This window comes from Lingula anatina, chromosome 1, assembly GCF_051362555.1.
Source record: "Lingula anatina isolate TDL-2025a chromosome 1, LinAna3.0, whole genome shotgun sequence".
NCBI lineage: Eukaryota > Metazoa > Brachiopoda > Lingulata > Lingulida > Lingulidae > Lingula > Lingula anatina.
This window is the reverse complement of record NC_141767.1, coordinates 63,745,324-63,763,582: the sequence shown is the minus strand read 5'-3', so window position 1 is coordinate 63,763,582 and position 18,259 is coordinate 63,745,324. Positions and strand designations below refer to the sequence as shown.

At 37.1% G+C, this 18,259-nt stretch overlaps 4 protein-coding genes across 4 annotated transcripts; 2 read left to right on the top strand and 2 right to left on the bottom strand.

Moving 5' to 3' along the window:
* The first annotated feature begins 24 nt into the window (after positions 1-24).
* LOC106151219 (serine/threonine-protein kinase RIO2) lies at positions 25-5,727 on the top strand. The gene is made up of 9 exons (XM_013524347.2): positions 25-213; positions 1,389-1,533; positions 1,804-1,917; positions 2,186-2,361; positions 2,645-2,733; positions 3,631-3,822; positions 4,016-4,108; positions 4,355-4,427; positions 4,673-5,727. The coding sequence occupies exons 1-9, from the start codon at positions 148-150 to the stop codon at positions 5,258-5,260; spliced, it is 1,536 nt and encodes a 511-aa protein (XP_013379801.2). The 5' UTR covers positions 25-147; the 3' UTR covers positions 5,261-5,727.
* Positions 5,456-7,105, bottom strand: LOC147764870 (UPF0729 protein C18orf32 homolog). Its single transcript, XM_087002178.1, has 2 exons — positions 6,825-7,105; positions 5,456-6,155 (listed from the first exon to the last, which is right to left on the bottom strand). Exons 1-2 carry the CDS (start codon positions 7,002-7,004, stop codon positions 6,054-6,056), a joined length of 282 nt encoding a protein of 93 aa, XP_086858304.1. The 5' UTR covers positions 7,005-7,105; the 3' UTR covers positions 5,456-6,053.
* Positions 7,106-7,172: 67 nt separating this feature from the next.
* On the top strand, positions 7,173-10,877 carry LOC106151220 (lysM and putative peptidoglycan-binding domain-containing protein 3). Its single transcript, XM_013524348.2, has 2 exons — positions 7,173-7,660; positions 9,161-10,877. The coding sequence occupies exons 1-2, from the start codon at positions 7,346-7,348 to the stop codon at positions 9,752-9,754; spliced, it is 909 nt and encodes a 302-aa protein (XP_013379802.2). The 5' UTR covers positions 7,173-7,345; the 3' UTR covers positions 9,755-10,877.
* A 1,665-nt stretch (positions 10,878-12,542) lies between these two features.
* Positions 12,543-18,081, bottom strand: LOC106151188 (DNA-directed RNA polymerase III subunit RPC7-like). The gene is made up of 5 exons (XM_013524294.2): positions 17,619-18,081; positions 17,128-17,323; positions 14,236-14,369; positions 13,799-13,921; positions 12,543-13,576 (listed from the first exon to the last, which is right to left on the bottom strand). The coding sequence occupies exons 1-5, from the start codon at positions 17,745-17,747 to the stop codon at positions 13,484-13,486; spliced, it is 675 nt and encodes a 224-aa protein (XP_013379748.1). The 5' UTR covers positions 17,748-18,081; the 3' UTR covers positions 12,543-13,483.
* Positions 18,082-18,259: the final 178 nt, after the last annotated feature.

Sequence of the window (18,259 nt, the reverse complement as noted above, 5' to 3'; positions counted from 1 at the left end):
GACCACCAAATCTCACAAACACGGAAGTGCAATATTCTATCACACCTATCGCAATCGACGCACAGACAGACACAGACATGTGTTGGTGCTTGTAAGGTAGAAGGTTGAGCGCTCTTTTTGTTGACATTAGCAGAATTACTGGTAATTATGGGAAAACTGAACGTGTCAATGCTGAGATATCTCTCCCGGGAGGACTTTCGTGTTTTGACAGCCGTAAGTAAATTGAAAATAAAAAGTCTTAAAGTAACACGTATTAGAACTTGGAAACTCCACTTGCTTTGCCTTTGGATTGGGCCAGTTTTTCATTTCTAAAAGACACCATATGTAAATGTACCGTAGTTGGTATCGGCCATAACCTTGCAAAGCCTTTAAAACTCCTAAATGTTAAAGTACCCGCTGCCAATAATATTTCCTCCTGTAACGCCTGCAGGACACCCTGAGCTTCAGAGCTAACTTGACACTAACCTTTTCACTGTAGCCTATCTCCATTGTGTCAAGTAACCTCTGACCACATTCGATTGCTCCCGCCGCCCGCCAATCAAATTTAAAGCCCGCACTCAATAACTCATTGAACGATCTAGCCAATGAACGCGAACGAGTCAAAGCCCGCTTTGTTCAAATCCGGACCAATCAAAGACAAGGCTGAATATCAGGGACTTGCTGTAACCTGTGGGCAGCACGCAAAATACATCATCCCTCAGTAGATAATGATGCAGGGCATCAAACTGCTCTGGTTTCAATTTCCGATATACTCCATGCTTTCTTTGTGTACGGTTATGCACTCGGAACCACTCGGAACTACTCGGATGTCTCCGCACTCGACAATAACTATGTTGTTAGTATGGAGCTTGCGGAATCAGCCGAGGATTGCCCATTGACGATCAACCAATCAGCGTTTTCACCAAACTTTGGTGAAAATTTTTGAAACATGGATTCGATTGGCTTATATAAACTAGGTCAAACTATTTTCGTCAGAGGTTACTTGACACGATGGAGATAGGCTACAGTGAAAAGGTTAGTGTCAAGTTAGCTCTGAAGCTCAGGGTGCTGCAGGAAGACTAAGATGTCTACTGTATGTGAAGGCATTTACTTGATTCACTATCATTTGGTCACTAAAATGCGCAGTACAGTGCAGTACTATAAACATCTACTCTAGACCGCTTTTCAGAATAACTCTGATTAAACCCAAGTCCCGATCTGGGTTTATTTGGACCAGAGCTAGGGTAGGTAGTCCGTTCACATAAGAAAAGTTAACCCTGATAGGACCTTGGTCAGGCCTAATTTGCAGTCAAAAGTGCCAATGTGAATGGGGTAGAAGTTTTTTTTAATTTGGATGAGCCGTATCTGATATGGTCTAGGTCATTTATAAATCTTACCTTTGCATGCAGGTTGAAATGGGTATGAAGAACCATGAAATTGTCCCCAGTGCTCTTGTAGCAGCTATTGCCAGTCTGAAGCATGGTGGAGTACACAAAGTGCTGAAAGAGCTGTCAAAACATAAACTGGTTGCCTTTGAAAGAGGGGGGAAGACAGGTTTGTACACTTCCTATATGCTCTTGAAAAAGTTGACTTCCTAAGAGAAATGACCTTTATGTTTGTTGCAGTAGCCACTTGTGAAAAAAGTAACTAACACATTTTAATTTTTTGATATTCTTTGAAGATTGATATTGAAAAGTTTGTCAAACACTGACTATATGATATAGGGACTATAACATACAGGTGACTTGTTATATTTTAATGGCATCTTGAATGTAGATCCACAAGCAAAATTTTAAAATCTAACTTCAAGTCATCTTTCTTCAGTTCAAGGTTATAGATTGACTAATGGTGGATATGACTACCTGGCACTGAAAGCGCTGTCATCTAGAGATGTTTTATCTTCTATTGGTAATCAGATAGGAGTAGGAAAAGAATCAGGTATTTACTTGAGCAATTTTCAAAACGGTTGTGTGTGTGCATCGCATCTAAAATTAATTCCGCCAGTGAGTGTTGTAGTAGTGTGGGCTCAAAAGTGTGAATAGCTTAATGAGGTGTACTATTGATGTTTTATGCATATCATAAATAAATAGCAAGTTAAATATTTCTGGCGCATATTTGCTATTAAACCATCAAAAAATGTTTCATGTTTTCAGAAATCATGAAATGCCATGTCGAATATTGAAAGTTATGTGTTTTTCCCTTTCAGATATTTACATTGTTGCTGGAATGGAAGAGGAGCAACTGGCACTAAAACTGCATAGATTAGGTCGCACCTCATTTAGGCAGCTTAAGAATAAGAGAGACTATCATAAACACAGAAAGACTGTGTCTTGGATATATCTTTCTAGACTGTCAGCAATGAAGGAGTTTGCTTATATGAAGGTATGCACCATTTGGAGTGAAGTTGCCAAAATTGGGTTACAAAATATGACCTAAATAATCATGCAATTTCTAAGTTTAAGTTTTATCTTTTAAACCTTTCATTGTTCGCAGAACGGTTTTCCCACAATTTTCTTTGTCCATAATATGAAAAAATAAAAATCTGTTTGTTGAACATAGCTAATTCATTATCTTTTTGTAGTTGAAATTGCAGCAGTTCAATCCAATGAAGAACATTAATGTTATAACTCCTTATGACATGCCCTTAACATTTGCTGTTTTCAAGGTTTTGTTTGATCACGGATTCCCTGTTCCAAAGCCTATTGATTTCAACAGACATGCAGTTGTTATGGAATTGCTGACTGGTCACCCACTGTAAGTCCATATTAACACTATGAAGTCACTGCTAAACATAGAGTTATTACTAACTGACCAGTTAAGTCAAAATAATTTCGTGCCATTAACCTTTTGAATGGTTTTAATGTTAGGTTTGGACTTAAATGTACTTAAATCACCCTGAGCTTCAGAGCTGACTTGACACTAACCTTTTCACTGTAGCCTATCTCCATCGTGTCAAGTAACCTCTGACGAAAATAGTTTGACCTAGTTTATATAAGCCAATCGAATCCATGTTTCAAAATTTTTCACCAAAGTTTGGTGAAAACGCTGATTGGTTGATCGTCAATCGGCAATCCTCGGCTGATTCCGCAAGCTCCATACTAACAACATAGTTATTGTCGAGTGCGGAGACATCCGAGTAGTTCCGAGTGGTTCCGAGTGCATAACCGTACACAAAGAAAGCATAGAGTATATCGGAATTGCAACCAGAGCAGTATGATGCCCTGCATCATTATCTACTGAGGGATGATGTATTTTGCGTGCTGCCCACAGGTTACGGCAAGTCCCTGATATTCAGCCTTATCTTTGATTGGTCCGGATTTGAACAAAGCGCGCTTTGACTCGTTCGCGTTCATTGGCTAGATCGTTCAATGAGTCATTGAGTGCGGGCTTTAAATTTGATTGGCGGGCGGCGGGGGCACTCGAATCTGGTCAGAGGTTACTTGACACGATGGAGATAGGCTACAGTGAAAAGGTTAGTGTCAAGTCAGCTCTGAAGCTCAGGGTGACTTAAATGGACTTAAATTAAATGTAGCCTTGAAAAAGAGATTGCCTTAAGCTTATAAATGTTATCATTTTTACTTTGCATGATGAAGTAGGTTGTGTCAGTGAGTTTCCTGATTAGTGTGAATATTTTCCTGTGCAATATTTCAGTTGTCAGGTCCATGAGGTGGCAGACCCAGCAGCAGTTTACAATGAGTGTATGGAGTTGATTGTACGTCTTGGAAACTGTGGCCTGATTCATGGAGACTTCAATGAGTTTAACCTTATGCTAGACGAGCAGGATAGAATTACTATGTATGATTTCCCACAAATGATTTCCACATCACATCCAAATGCAGAGTGGTAGGTAAAATTGAGGTTGTTTGATCAAGCATAAAAATTCCGGCTTTGGAAATGGCATTCATAAAAATTTTATATGCATGTCAGGTATTATGTAAGTTTGTTGTGATCTGTTTTCTATGTCAAACTAATTATTAGTAATGTTATGATTTCCTTATTACTTTTAGACATGTCCATCTTAAAATTTTGATTTTAGGTATTTCAACAGGGATGTTGAGTGTATAAGAACCTTTTTTGCAAAGAGATTTCACTATGAAAGTGAATTGCATCCAAAATTTTCAGATGTCAGGTAAGTCTAGAGCTCAGAACTATTGTACATGAAACGGTGATTAAGTGGTTGAAGCATGGGCAAAACTCACACGAATGTGTAGGTCAGTTAGCCCAGATATCTGTATCTTGTCTTTCTTTCTGTAGTCAAGACATCTGATATGTGGTTTTTATCCATGGATGTTTTGTTTTTGCTAATCAACAATTATAAGACTACAAATATTCTTTATTATATTGAGTATGTATATTTCATGCACTATCGTTTAAGGCGAGAAAGCACTCTGGATGTGGAAATTGCTGCCAGTGGCTTCACCAAGGAAATGGAACAGTCCTTTGATGAGGTGTGGATAGATATATTTAAGGAATTTTTTTTGTTATCTTTTGTCGTCAGTTTTGTGTGCTATATGACAGTCTGAACTGCATTAATCTAATAGATTATTTGTCTTTTAAAGAGGGCAATTGCAATTAATTTTTAAGCTACATCTGTCAGTTTTTAATACTCTGCCTTTAAATAGTGTGCTTTTTTTCTTATAATTTTTTTTCTCAATTAACATCAGATTTTATTTATATTTATTTATTTTTCCAGGCAGCAGATGACATAGGGCTGAGAGCAGGGCCTGATGAAGAGGAGGAAAATTCTGATGAAGACGACAAATTAGACAAAGAGTACTCAATTGAAAAGGAGGACAGTTCAGATGAAAATTATGGAAGTGATGATTTGGAACCAGACATGTTAGAACCCATTGGTGCAGAAACTGAAGAATTTAAAAATAGAATGAGTGAACTAGGTTTGTCAACCATGCAGAGCAATGGTGAAAATGAAAATCCTCAATTACCTGGATCACCAGATGATGGAAGCGATTCAGACGAAAATCTTGAAGACTTGAGTGCAATAAACCGTACATTTAAACCTTTCAGGACAGCTGAACAGGGAGATCATGTCAATGCCCATATAGCAAACAATACCAGATTGCATAGTAGTGGCAGCACTAGTTCAAGTGCAACTATTCCACAACAGCTAGTCAAAGCAAAAGTGAAGAGTCAACTCAAAAGGCAGGAGATAAAAAAACAGGCTAGGAGAATCAGAAAAAGTGGAGAGGCATCACTCAGTACCAAGGCAAGACGTGACAATGCTAGTGAAGTAAAACAAAGCTTAGATTCTGCCTGGTACTAGGTCTGGTTTTAAATTGTTTTTAAAAAGTAAAGGATTCCATTTGATGAAAAAAAAAGAAAAAAAAAAAAAGAAATTGAGAATTTTAACATTTCTCATTTACATACAAGTTTACAACCCTTCCCAAATTTACAAACACCATATTTTGTGAATCCCAAAGCAATTTTTATGTTAAACACCATCTGGTTTCATTAAAAGTGAATTAAAAATAATTTTATTGCACTAGAACATTTGATATCACAAACTTTACACAGTAGGCTGTGATACTAAATCATATAGTTCCATTTAACTTCTCCTGAGGGATCCATGTGTCGTCATTATTTATGATCCAAGTCTTTTGTGCACCCAGTCACTGTAGCTTAACATAGGTAAGGGGGGGCCCTCTCAATATTTATATGTACATTATGTCAGTCACATAAATGATGTTATAATAGGTAGTAAATAAAGCATTTTACAACAAAAAGGAATAATGTATGCTAAACCTGTGCAAATGTGGCAGTTCAATAACACCAAGTTTGAGACATTAAATAGTACTTTCTGCAGCAGTCCAACTCTCTCAATGATTTGAATGTCTTCTTTATACCAAAAGAGCAAAACACAACATTTTGCAAAGATGCCCCATAATGTGTTAGGCTGAAAGAAAAATGGCCTCTTTCAGTAGCATATATCCCTTTATCCCGTCATCATCTACAAAGTAACTGCTTTTTTCTGTGTTCAGCAATTTGTTTATGAATGTGTCATGCCGTATGGGTCCTAACAGCTTGTAAGATGATATCACAATCTCTCTCTTGTTTTATTAATCTTCCTTTTTGTCTGATAAAGACTGTACTTGTCCATTTACTGTTCCGTTAACATCACGTTTAGTTGGGACACCCTCTGGCGCGTCTCCTGTGCCCTGCTGAAATAAAAATAAGTGCATATAGTGAAAACAGTCTAAGAGCATTTCCACAGAGCTCATAACAAACGCGGTGTGACTGAATTGCGCAATACACTTGAAAAATCAAATCCAGTTGCAATTACACAAAATAAATGACCATTCCCAGCAAAGTAGGGTGATATAAAAACAACCTATATTACTAGGTAAGTAATATCGTTGACATAACTTAACAAATCAGCAAGACTTTTATATTGTCCAGTTGGCAGCCATGTTGGCGAGTGGCTCTTCTTGGATATATTACTGGCCAAGAAGAGCTGCTCACCAACATGGCGGCTGACCAAACAATGAAAAAATTGTGCCAATTTGTCAAGTTGTATCAGCAATATTAATTACTATGTACTATATTTTGCTTTTATATCACCCTATTTTATTTGAGATTACCCTTTCCTGTGTTAACTTGCAAATGGACTTGTGTTATCAAGTGTGTTGCGCTGTATTGCAGTGTATTGCGCAATTCAGTCACACCCTAACAAACGAGTAAAAATGGTGTACGATGTCAATTCTCTTAAAAGATCCATTACAGATATCTTACATAAACCCAAATTTTTATCTGTTTTCTATTTAAAATAATCACCTTTCCCATGAGAGACTACATAAATACTATATCACTACCAAATTAAATAAACTCACCTTTTCCGCCACTTTTGACTTCGGTACAAACCTGCATCCAGTTTCATCACACTGAAGAGTTTTATCTGTATCTAGCCATTTGGCATATTTTGTTGGCAAAATCATCACAAGATAAGGTCTGATGAACTTGTGAAATACCCATAATAAAACTGGAATGACGATACATGGAACACAGACCATGATGATAGAACTGCAATAGCAATTTCCTTAAACAAAAATCATCAAAACAGTTTCTCAACCTCAAAGAATAATGCACTTCCGGAATTTCTAGCCTCCTCTTAACAAGAGTTGATCGAGCTGCATGATGGGAGCGTTAGAGCATGCGCTACAATCTGATTGCCACTTGTTTCCGGTGCTGAAGTTCGCTAAACGAAGTTATGAAAATTCGGGAATTAATGAAATCACAAATGGTTTTAGACTTAATTTATATAGAGTGTAAATTATAGAAACGATTCGATGGTTTGATTGGTCGGCTATGTTAGTTCTTTCCAAATAGCTCTGAAAATAACAAGTTAAGCCGAATGAGTGGGTACCATCGCCCAAGCTCACAAGGCAGCTTGTTCAGAAAGGATCCGAGGGGGAGCTACCGGCCTCTCCCAACAGATGCCCAGGTCCAGAATGTGCCAGACTCCCGAGTGTATATATTTGGTGATGATGATGTTAAGGAGGATGACCTCGAACAAGGCTCTGTGGAGATGTCACAGCTCCGTGTACGGGGTGCTAAGAGCAAAGACTACCATTCCCTCAAAGCTGAAAATGACCAGCCCGATTACTTAGAGAAAGAAGTATCGGAGGGTGACACATTACAAAGTTTAGCTTTACAGTTTGGATGCCCAGTAAGTATCGCCTACAGTGAAAAAAGTTAAGAAATTCTCAGTTGTATTCAGGTTAAAAAGATCAACCTAAACACTAATAGCACTAATTAAATGACTACTATTTAAGGTAGTAATTAACAGTAAAACAGTAAAATTTGGGTGTTTTTCTGAATTTGTCAGTATTAGATAGATGAAATATCAACTACATATCAGCCTATCTTAACATAATGGAAGTTTACACATAAACCCGTAATTTTAGCCTAATTGGTGATTTACCCCTGTGGTAGCGTGTCTGAGTTTTTAAGTAGGTCACACTTGTCCATATATGTGTTTGATTGGCAGCTTCACTGTGCAGCTGTATATTTCCCGTACTAGATTGCTGCTAAGCCTTTCACATTCTGTGAGTAACATCCCGCTTTCACTTGCCAAACAATACTTTTCATTTTGAATTTATCAGTGAACTTAATTCTGATGATCTATTAAAGCTTTAAAAAGCAGACATATAGATGAGACGTATATGGGCAAAGGCACTCCCCCTAGATGTCACGTGGTGAAGAAGGCTGACGTCACGACTAACATGGTGGCTGCTGTCAATGCATGGAGGGGGCCTCCGGTTGAAAATGTTCAATAATATGTTAAAAATGGATGAAAGACATAGTGACAGTTACATAGGCAGTGAGTAGAGGGCTGAACCAGTATAAATAACTAAATTTCTCAGCTTGCCAATGCAGCTCACTGATTATATAACGTTGGAATCTCCGGGGAGCACTAAAAGGCTGATTTCTCAGCTTCAGTTTATGGCTTCAAGAGAACCATTTAGACCAGTGTCAAAATTAATTAGAACTCTCAACCGATGAAAACTGGCATTCATTCGTTAGATCTAAGGTTTGTCTGAAATCATGTGTCTGGGATTTCATAACATCAGCTCCGTTTTCAACTTACGCGTGCTTTAGTTAGGCTAGGGGGTCTCGTTGAACTGGAAACCAGGTTTATTTTGATATCTCTGCTAATTTAACACATATCGCTAATTTGAGGCGCATTCTTGTTGATCCCAATGAGGGCTCACGAGTCAAGCTGTCTACACATGTCCATTTGTAGTGGACTTCTAGTTTTTAAGGTGTAAAGATCATGTTGAGTACCCCTATTAAGCATTATATCTCATTACATAAGGATTACATAATAAAATAAGGATATGAAATGAAAAGCTGTTGAAATAAGCTTTCTATTGATATGTAACATGTTGGTATATCTTGGTCGGTTTAGAAGATAGCTACCCCTGTTATCTACATCCTTAAAATGTGGGTTATTTGTTTGCTTTTTTTACGTGTCAGTATTTTTAGTACCGTTAATTTAAAGGCCATTTTTTTTAGTTTCCCAATCTTTGGACAAGTATCCTCGTTACCCACATTGCTTTATGAAATAAATGCTTTCTACAGTGTGTAATGATGAAGGCATTATAAATTATTGAATCATATTTTAATATTGTTGCCATAGTTAAATATTTATTCTTCTTTTCCACAGGTTGCTGAAATAAAGAGGATTAACAACTTAATAAGGGACCAAGATTTTTATGCTTTGAAAAGAATAAAGGTACCAATAAAAAGATTTGGACTGCTGACAGAACTTGTAGAACATGAGAACAAGAATTCAAAAGGAAAAAAATTGACACTTGGATCAGTTGTTAACAGAAACTCTAGATCTGTGATAGAAGAAGTTGAGGAAGAGCAGGAACTCAACAACGAAGACTTTGCATTTGATGGCAGTGATTCAGACAGTCAGACACTCCTTGTAAGAACTTTAAGCATAAGAGGTGCTATGAACAGCCAAACAAAAGAAGCAAAAAAATTCCTCAAGCATATGGATAAAGATTTGCAAAAAATTAGAAACTCTACAAAAAGTCGAAAAGATTCCCTCCAAGAGGTGACATCATATTTAACAACAAAAACAATCCTTCCTCTCTCAAAGAAAATCACAAACACAAGTGAAAAATCCTTATTAAGGTATGCCCTTGGTATAGCTGTGATAGTCTTCATTATGGTGCCAGTATTGTATTTTATTTCAACGTGGATTAATGACAGATATGATAATTCCACTCATACAGAAACAAACGGTTGATATAAAATGAATAACTGTTGGTTGAATGGGAAAAGGTGTCATATTACACTTGGATTGATATATGATAAAGCAGTCAATATCGGTTTTAGGGGAATCTACATAGGTTTTGTTAATCAAATATTAAAGGGGGTTAACCTTTGAATGCTGAGTAGCTGGAGCTGTGCTGGACATACAAGCTCCAACATATAGATCTTTAGATATGTGTCATTTTATCAGTATTTTCTCTACCTGTGACATGACACATGATTTTTCCTCATTGAACAGCTAAGGTCAAGTTCTCAGTGTTCTTTCCCAAATGTATTTTAAATAAAAAATTATATACAGCCATTAAGCAATAGAGCAAGGCATATGTTTTTTCATGTGTGCAATTTATCTGTAAAACAATTCATTCCAACATTCTTGCAGCTTCTTTCACATTATTGTAACGTGTAGGATCATGATTTGTCTTTGTATGAAAGTATCAATTCCACAGGATTCTAAGAAGAGCATTGGCCAATTGAAACCTGTCTCTTTACAGAGTTTTGAAGGAAACTCTGACATCCAACACACTAGTTACTGTTGATTAAGTTTGGGATTGTCTTTGGAGGCTCATAAAAATAATGTATTAGGCATCCAATTGCCAAAATGTTGCAATTATCTATATTTGTATATTTTTTAATATGTTCTCAACAGAAACGTTTCTGTTTCTGTAGTTATTAAAGATCAGCAAAATATTAACATTCACATGTTCCAATACAACGCTTGGGTTAGGTGAAAGTGTTTGTAATATTTATATGTTCAGTTTGTTTTTAAGTCTGGTCCTTGCTTGAACCTTGACACTAGAGAAGATAAATATTAAGGTCTGTTTCCATTCTGATTGGCTATGTCAACATAGTTTGATGCAGGTAGGTCAGCTTGGTAATGATAAATATGAGATGTGTAATATAAAAGGGGACTTTTATCACAGGTTTTGGTACGTATGCCACCATCTCTAGTCATGTTTTAGTAGTCTTGCATGAAGGCTTGGATGTTTTGCCAGACCCTGTGGAAATTTTTATTTTAGTTTGAATGAAACTGAAGATTATCCACTACTGTCTTATTTACCACACCCACTGGATGATAAATAAATCAAACCTCATGAAAAGTGAGTTAAAATCTTACCTTACTTGAAGAATTCTGCTTAATCTCCAAGAGATGCAGAACCTCACCATCAAGAAAGGGTTACATATCATTGCATGATTATTGCTATATCAAGGAAAACTAAATACGAAGGGGGGTAAAAAGTGTTAAACCATACAAATAAAAAGCAGGATATTTGAACTTATACTGCTTTTTTTTTCAACACAAGTCATTTTCCATCTTGACACCCTTGATTCATCTAGTTTGCCAGTCACTGATACCTGGTCAGTAGAGCTTAACATCTTGGTCCAATTACCCTGAGTGTTAGAGCAACGTAAAAATTAGCTTGTAAATATTAAATATACCTTGGAGTCATTTTTACTAGCTCTGAAGACCAGCGGCCATGTTAGGCTTCCGTCAATCAAATAGAACTGCTCCGCAGTGAAACTGCAGTTGAATGTCATTAGACCAAAATGAAACGTAAAACAAATTTAATTCTGCTTTAATTTTATTTACTGTATTTAAAGAATAAATGAAAAAATGAATAATATTCTTTGAAAAGAAAAGATATCCAATGTTTTTGTATTTTTTGCTTATCAAAGAACATTTAGTCCTGAGATATACACGTGCACAATACACGTGTTTGCCGTGTTAAATTTGACGGCTACACTGTATGCCCGATACCACTATAAGGGCTGCGCAAAGGCTACACGAAAATCAGTTTTTACAGCAGAATGTTGCTTGTATTGTGGCACTGACCTTCGACTGCAAGATATTTTCAATTCAAACTTCTAACTCCGCGTCAGGCACTTAAATTGCTTCTTGTCTCTGTGCACGAGGCAGGAAAGGCAGCTCCAGGCTGCCAAACCTGTGACGTACGAGACTTACGACTTCCAAATATGGATCCAGGCGGACACAGCTGTGACGTGTGACTTCCAAATATGGAAGCGCCCCAGGCAGAATTTTGAAGAAGAACGCCCCTGCGTTGCCGCTGTTCGCTAGAGCCTGGTATTGCTAATATGGGTTATATATGAAATCAAGATCGAGCTGGCAATACCGGAATCTAGAACCTAGGGTAGGTCCAATAACCAGCCCTAACAAAAAGTTAATGGATGCACTTTGATGAAATTTCCAGAATAGGTCAGAAATGGGCCAGCTTACAAGACATTACGTTTTAGTGGATATCCACGACCCAGATAAACACCTGGATTCAAGTATTTTAAGGGATTATTCAAGTATTTTAAGGGATTATTCAATATTGTGGGATATGGCCAATGACCTTGTGCAATGGACGTCCTCTAACTATCACAAGTTATCATTGCAGTGTCCTAGGTGTCGGTCAGTGCTCTCTGTGCTTTTCTAATTGCTGATGTCAACAAGTGTAATATGGTGCACTTAGTGTTCTTGACATTTACTGACAACATTTCAGCACACAGTAATTCTCCAGTGTCTTTATAAGACTTAGTTTTTGATAAATTTGTCTTAGTTTATTGAAAAATGTTGATTGCATTCTCCCTGCATGCAAATTTTCTTTGAAAGAACTGATATATTCAACACATGGACATCCCAGTCCACCAGTTTGTTGATTTCATTTTTAAAAGGATTTACAAAAACTTTTTAAATCAACATTTTTATTCAAGTGTTAGTTGTATAAACAAACATTTTAACAACAATACCTTACACCTTTCAATTGGTGGTGGCATATTTATTGTACATGTATTACAGTCCTAAAACTGTCATCTTTTCCAAAGTGTGTTAGCTAAGCAACAAGCACAATGAAGTGTTTTGAACAAATGTGACTTGATCATAATTCAGAATATCAAGCTGTGTAATGTTACCCTTTACTGCACTCTTGTATAGGATGGTCACTGCTCTTTCTGACCAAAATTTTGGACATGATCAATGACAGATTCAGGGGCAGCTGCTCTTCCCTTAGCTTATGGGCACCCCTTCTCCCCCCCCCCCCCCCCCCCTTCAAACCATTAAACAGTATTGCTAGTTGTGAAACAAAAATGAATTGCTTCATCCCTGTGCCCTAAATACGTTGTCCTAGGAAAATTGCCCTCAATAACTGTTTGCTTATTCACAAACAAACCAGGGATTTTTGTCAAATCCCTGATGATGCCACTTTCAATACAGTGGTGCTTGAATAGATCAACTGCTTTTCAGAATCAACCTGTTATCATGATAAGTATCATGTCATCTGGAGAAACGTGTCCCAAAGCCTCTTGGAACTTCTATTCCAGCCTTGACAACACTTCTGCAAGATTGGGTTCCCATACTTAGATCAATCTAACAGGATTGATCCATCTCCAAGGGGTTTCTTGCTAAATTGCTTCCAGCTTAAGTGGCTTAGATGTCTGGCACGCCTACTGAAGCTGCTAAATGATAATTAATTAACCCTAGCAGCTTAGTAAGTGTGACAGACATCTAAGCAGCTTAAGTTGATTGCAATTTAGCGAGAATCTCCTCGTAATACATCGATCCACAGTTAGCATGATTGAGTCTGATAGGGTCCTTTGTATCAAGACCAACAATCCTTGGCCTGTGAGCCCAAGATTAGGTTTCTCCGGGTAGTGGTACTTAGTATGCTTGGTTTTATCCTGAAACACTGAAAACGGCCAGAACACATCAATAGGTTGGTCCATCATCAAGATTATCATCTTCATCCTCCATACCATAACCTTCCCCATTGTCAAAATAATTCAAGTTGTAGTCAGTCTCCTATAAGACAAAAGGGTTGGGAAATTTTTATGAATTTGTGGGGCAAAGAAGTGCTAAAATCCTAATTTTGCAATTTGGTGTTATAGTAACTTTGCTTGTATAATACCTCAATTTCAGAACAAGAACAATCCTTGAAGTTCCAAATATCTATTTAACAATTCCAAGGCATAAGATCTCCATGAAAAAATTATCAAGAAGTAACGATGGAAAATGTCCTCCAACCTCTTCCAGGTCTTCCTCATCATATTCTTCCTCTTCCTCTTGTTCACCATCTTCTTCTTTCTTTTCTTCTTCATCTTCTTCATCTTTTTCAGCATCAATTTCAACAGCCTTCTTTTCTAGTTCCTGGGGGTCAAATTTAAAAACAAGTATAATAAGTGGATGCAGAAATATTACAAACATTCATAACTCTTTTATCATCAGTAGTAGAAGTGTCTGAGACCAATTCTTATTAAATTTTACAACAGTAAAGACCTGAATTCACCATTTAGTATTGGGTAATTCAACTGACAGAAGTGGTGTTCCTTGAGTGTATTCAAATAAACCAATATGTATTTCATTTCTTAATTATTCTGGGAATTTCTGATTGATTTTAAATCCTGGTATAAGACCAGAAATGTTGAACAAGTTTGTAAATAATCAACAAAAATACAAATTACCTCTAAAGTCTGTAGAACATCTTTATCAGCTTTCCTGCTAATTGTCTTCTTTGGAAGACTAGGTCTAACTACTGCTTGTATTTTAGCTGCTTTCCTGACTCGTATTTTGAGTTCTTTGGGAAATCTTTTCCAATCTGAAAAATAATTCTCATAACATTATCCTTTGTCTGTAAGATATAGTAGACTTTACATATAATATGAATATAATATTTCAAAATGTGCAATTTTAATTAAAAACAAATTAAATCTAGGTTCCAATGGCAACAGTGCATGTGGAAGTGAGGAGACCATTAGGAAACTAGAGGATCAGAGAGGCGATACCGCCTCCAAATATTGTACCACCAGCTGGAGCAAACGCATTTGTATAGACCCCCACATACACAAAATAAGGGACACAGCCACCAGTTTTGTGCTTGACAAGCTGTAAAAATGCAATCAACAAGAATTTTTTAACTATTGCAAAAAACATATATGGTACAATCAAATTTAAGTTCTTCGTAAGGTAGGTCAAGGGTCAATTTCAAGGTCACAGTAAATTGCCAGTATATGACTTCCTATTCAAGTTCAAGAGTAACTATGGACCTATCTCTGTCAAGTTTGAAGTTAAAAGAGAAAGAAATTAGCAGAGTTCAGTTCATGATAAAAAGTAGGTCAAAGGTCAATTTCAAGGTCACACTTAGATTGCCAGTATAGGACTTCCTATTCAACTTCAATAGTAACTATGGACCTATCTCTGCCAGTTTTGGAGATAAAAGGGAAGAAAAATTTGCAAAGTTCAGTTTATGGTGAAAAGTAGGACAAAGGTCAATTTTAATGTCACATTTATAATGCCAGTATGACTTCCTATTCAAGTTCAATAGTAACTACGGACCTATCTCAGCCAGTTTTTGAGATAAAAAGAAAGCAAAATTTGCAAAATTCAGTTCATGGTGTAAAGTAGGTCAAAGGTCAATTTTAAGGTCACATTTAGATTGCCAGTATATGACTTCCTTTTCAAGTTCAATAGTAACTATAGACCTATCTCAGCCAGTTTTGGAGATAAAAGGGAAGCAAAATTTGCAAAATTCAGTTCATGGTGTAAAGTAGGTCAAAGGTCAATTTAAAGGCCACATTTAGATTGTCAGTATATGACTTCCTATTCAAGTTCAATAGTAACTATGGACCTATCTCTGCCAGTTTTGGAGATAAAAGGGAAGCAAATTTTGCAAAGTTCAGTTTATGGTGAAAAGTAGGTCAAAGGTCAATTTTAAGGTCACATTTAGATTGCCAGTATATGACTTTCTATTCAATTCAATAGTAACTACGGACCTATCTCAGCCAGTTTTGGAGATAAAAGGAAAGCAAAATTTGCAAAATTCAGTTCATGGTGAAAAGTAGGTCAAAGGTCAATTTTAATGTCACATATAGATTGCCAGTATATGACTTCCTATTCAAATTCAATAGTAACTACGGACCTATCTCTGCCAGTTTTGGAGATAAAAGGAAAGCAAAATTTGCAAAATTCAGTTCATGGTGTAAAGTAGGTCAAAGGTCAATTTTAAGGTCACATTTAGATTGCCAGTATATGACTTCCTATTCAACTTCAATAGTAACTATGGACCTATCTCTGCCAGTTTTGGAGATAAAAGGGAAGAAAAATTTGCAAAGTTCAGTTCATGGTGAAAAGTAGGTCAAAGGTCAATTTCAAGGTCATAGTAAGATTGCCAGTATATGACTTCCTATTCAACTTCAATAGTAACTATGGACCTATCTCTGCCAGTTTTGGAGATATAAGGGACTAGATGTTATAATTTTGGAGTTACCATAATGTGCCTTAAATTTCGTACAGAAAAAATTAATTAAAATAAAGAAAATGTCATTTTGGTCAAAATTCTTGAAATAGGAGGTGCTCTGAAGTTTCAGAAGTTCAAATTTGATGAAATAATGTCATTTTTGAACACAAGTTGTCTGCTTTGCCAAGCCTTATGTTTTATTTTTCCAGAGTTCAAAATTTATTATCCATTACCGTACTGCACATTTTGCTTTTACCACCAATATGTACTTTTTGATACAGCGTAACTCGAAAACCGTATGGAATACAAAAAAACCGAGACCACCTCCAGTGTTGGGCTTTACATGCTCTACAAAATGCAAAAAAGAATGGGTCTCTAGCATTAACAGTTCCCAAATTAGAGACAGTTTTCAGTTTTGGTATCTTATGGCCGCTACTCCCGTGAAAATGCACCGATTGACCCCAAATTCATGGAGATGAAAGATGACCTGAAGGGTAACACTTTCCAATAATATTATTGGTTAAGTCTGTGTGGTGTCTGAATAACAGGGCAAAAAAAATTTTTTTCGTAAAAAATTTCATTTTTTTGAAAATTTTGGCCCATTTGACCTTGAAGTAGAGGTCAAAGGTCAAATCCAAGGGTATATTTGAAATCTACACATATGACTTCTGGAAAGCCATCTATAGAAATTTTTTCCATAACTCCTTCCGTAGGGTAGATAATTAGCATTTAATTTTGCCATTTTTAGACAAGGGTGCATTGCAATGAGTGCCACAAACAGACCCCAATACCGACAAAGCCCAAATTTTACGTGGAACGAGTTGAGATTATAGGTGACCTAAATCCATGAGATGGGTACGGGGGCCCTTACCGTCTAGGAGGAGAAGCGGTAACGGTAGCCGTCCGGCGGAGCCGGCGGAGCCAACGGAGCCGGCGGAACGATCCGGACGGGACCGAAACCATGTGTACCGCCAGCGCTAACGCTGGTGGTACAATTAACAGCATTGCTTTTGAAGTAAGGTTGGCCATACGTAGTCCACAGATCAGTTAGTCCGTGGATCATACGTTCTGAATGGTCTCTTAGGCATTAACTCAAATATGGTTAATTTTTTGTACTTACCAGGCTCCCAGTTAATGCTACTGTCTTGCTGCCCAGTTTGGTACTTGTCAGTGTACCTCTCTATGTCCTTCTTCTTTTCCTGTGCTTTTACATAATAAGGTAGTTCTTTCATGGTTGCCCTGAACTCCTGTTTTAATGCTAAAATATAGTCCATCTCTTCGCCAGTTGTCAGAGCAACTGGTTTGAATTCCAATGGCTGTAAAAAATAATTGCAAACGTATTTTAATTCATCAAACATTTGTTTGCTTTGCCTAAAGATCAAATGCGATCAAAATGCCACCCACTTGTAACTTTCCTACTTATTTTCGTTTTATTACCATTTTTAAACATTTTTAATTTAAAGAAAGGGGGGTCAGTATTAACATCTCTCACGGCCATCCTGGACACTGTTACGTGGCTCTCACAATGGACTAATAAATAGATGTTTTAGTCCCTTATAAACTTTAACGGTGGAACAAACAGAAGAAACGACCGCACGTGCTAACACTCACCGGGAAAAGAGGGGGCGGCTGAAGTGTTGGAGCTGGGAGTGCTTCACCACGACCAAACCCTAGTGTCTCTACAGAAAATGACATCCCTTTACCTCCACCACGGCCTCTTCCCCTACCTCGACCCGCCATTATCACAGATCGCTTATAAAGTCAAACCAGGCGACAAAAAATGATGGGGTACAACAACCCTCACATCCCAAAACAGCCGGGCACTCAATCATACACATATGTAACAATGTACTTCTGTGGTTATCTGTATTTATATTTTTACAATTAAAACAGGTAAAACAAAATGTCTTTATATTCTTATTCATTTATACTTCACTCAGAGTAATGCTCGATTTTAAACATTCCCGAGAAATGTCTGAGCACGTGGACCTGACTGTGATCACGGAAAGCTCGAGTCACATCTCTCTAAGAAATACACTACACGTTGCCTTCTTGCGTAAACGGCCTTGACCTTTAGGGAGCATAGTGTGGATGCATATCTATTTCATGTATTTCAGTATCATGGAGTCATTAACGGTAGTAGAGATAAAAAAATAACAGAACAGTTAAGTGTGAAATGAATAAATAAAAAACATTTAACAATTTGAAATATCTCTTGGATAACAAATAGTAGAGAAGTGTTTGAAAATAAT